General features: G+C 38.4%; 1 protein-coding gene across 1 annotated transcript in view; it reads left to right on the top strand.

Annotated features, from left to right (window-relative positions):
• Positions 1–1379, top strand: part of PDCD11 (programmed cell death 11) — a 45329-nt gene that overhangs the window by 14327 nt on the left and 29623 nt on the right. The window contains exon 13 of the mRNA XM_018553419.1: positions 1050–1301. Within this exon, the coding sequence (XP_018408921.1) occupies positions 1050–1301 (252 nt within the window). The remainder of the gene's footprint in view (positions 1–1049; positions 1302–1379) is intronic.

Here is a 1379-nt window from a genome sequence, read left to right on the forward strand (position 1 = left end):
TTTTTTTTTTTTTTTTTTTTTTTTTTCTACAATGTTCAGCATACAATATTTTTAAAGTAAAAAAAGAAAGTAACAAACAGTAAATTTTTTAAGTTATATATAAAATGATATTAAAATGGTGTTTCTGTACATACAAAGTACACATAAAGGAAATAAAGGCTAGTCAGGGTTAATTTGAGGTTAAATAGCAAAAAACTGAAATATATTGAGTGCTGCAGCTAATTGTAGTGTAACAAAATGATTACATTGTAATTAGATGCTCTAATGCTGGCAGCTGATTACATTATACAGTAAAGAACCTGTTACAATGATCAGTGATATACAGAGTGTAACAGGCTCTTGTACTGATAACTGTGGTAGGAGGTGTCGGCATCTCTTGCATAAAGGACCAAGAAGTAGCCAAACTTGTGTTTTCAGAAAGCTACACTTGCAGTAGTGCATCCATAAGGGGAATACGTTGGACTATGCCTTGTGAGCTTAACTGAAGTCCTGCAAGGTGTACCTAGTACGTCATCGGCTCACATGTGGTTACATTTTGTTCTAGATCCCTGGTGCCCAACCTGCAGCCTTTGGTGCTTGCCATTTGGCCCTTGAACTCCAGCAATCGGCAGTGGGAGTGTTTTTTATTTTGTAAAGGATCTGTAACGGTAGTGATCTCTATTAGTCCCATGTAACATGTCCAAGGTTCCTCGCAGTCTCCCACAGCATGTCTTCGGTCTTGAAACACATCTGTAGCATGTCCATAGTTTTTGATTTATTTCCTCTAGTAAGTATGCAGCCTTTGTCATCTGTAGCTTTACATACACGAAATAATATGTGCAGCCCCCTATACCTCTTAATCTTCCTGGCGGTAATCCCGAGTGTGAGCCACACTCGGGCATCTTCCGGGTTCTGTCCCTGCAAGCGCCGGCATTGCAGGGGGGCGAAACAGGTGAGAAATTCAAAAGTAAAAGTTGACATCCACTGTTCTAGATAATGGAATTAACAATGCTAAAATGTACTACAAACATTTTTCTTGATTTTTATCTTTTTTTTAAAACCTTTTTTAGGTTCTAAATGTGGATCCATCAGCCAAAAAGCTGATCCTCACCCGAAAGAAAACCATGATCAATTCAAAATTGCCAGTAATTGCCAGTTTCCATGATGCAAAACCTGGCATGATCACTCATGGTTTCATCTGGGCAGTGAAAGACTTTGGATGCATTGTTAAATTCTATAATAATGTCACTGGATTGGCACCAGCTCGAGAGTTAAGCTCGCAGTTTATCCCATCAATACAAGACGCCTTTTATAAGGGACAGGTAAGATACTATTGTACATTTTTCACACCATACATTCTGTAGACCATCAACTCTTTTGCTGCCACTGATGTATCTCAT

The sequence above is a fragment of the Nanorana parkeri genome, unplaced genomic scaffold (assembly GCF_000935625.1).
Source record: "Nanorana parkeri isolate BGI_ZX_2015 unplaced genomic scaffold, ASM93562v1 scaffold119, whole genome shotgun sequence".
NCBI lineage: Eukaryota > Metazoa > Chordata > Amphibia > Anura > Dicroglossidae > Nanorana > Nanorana parkeri.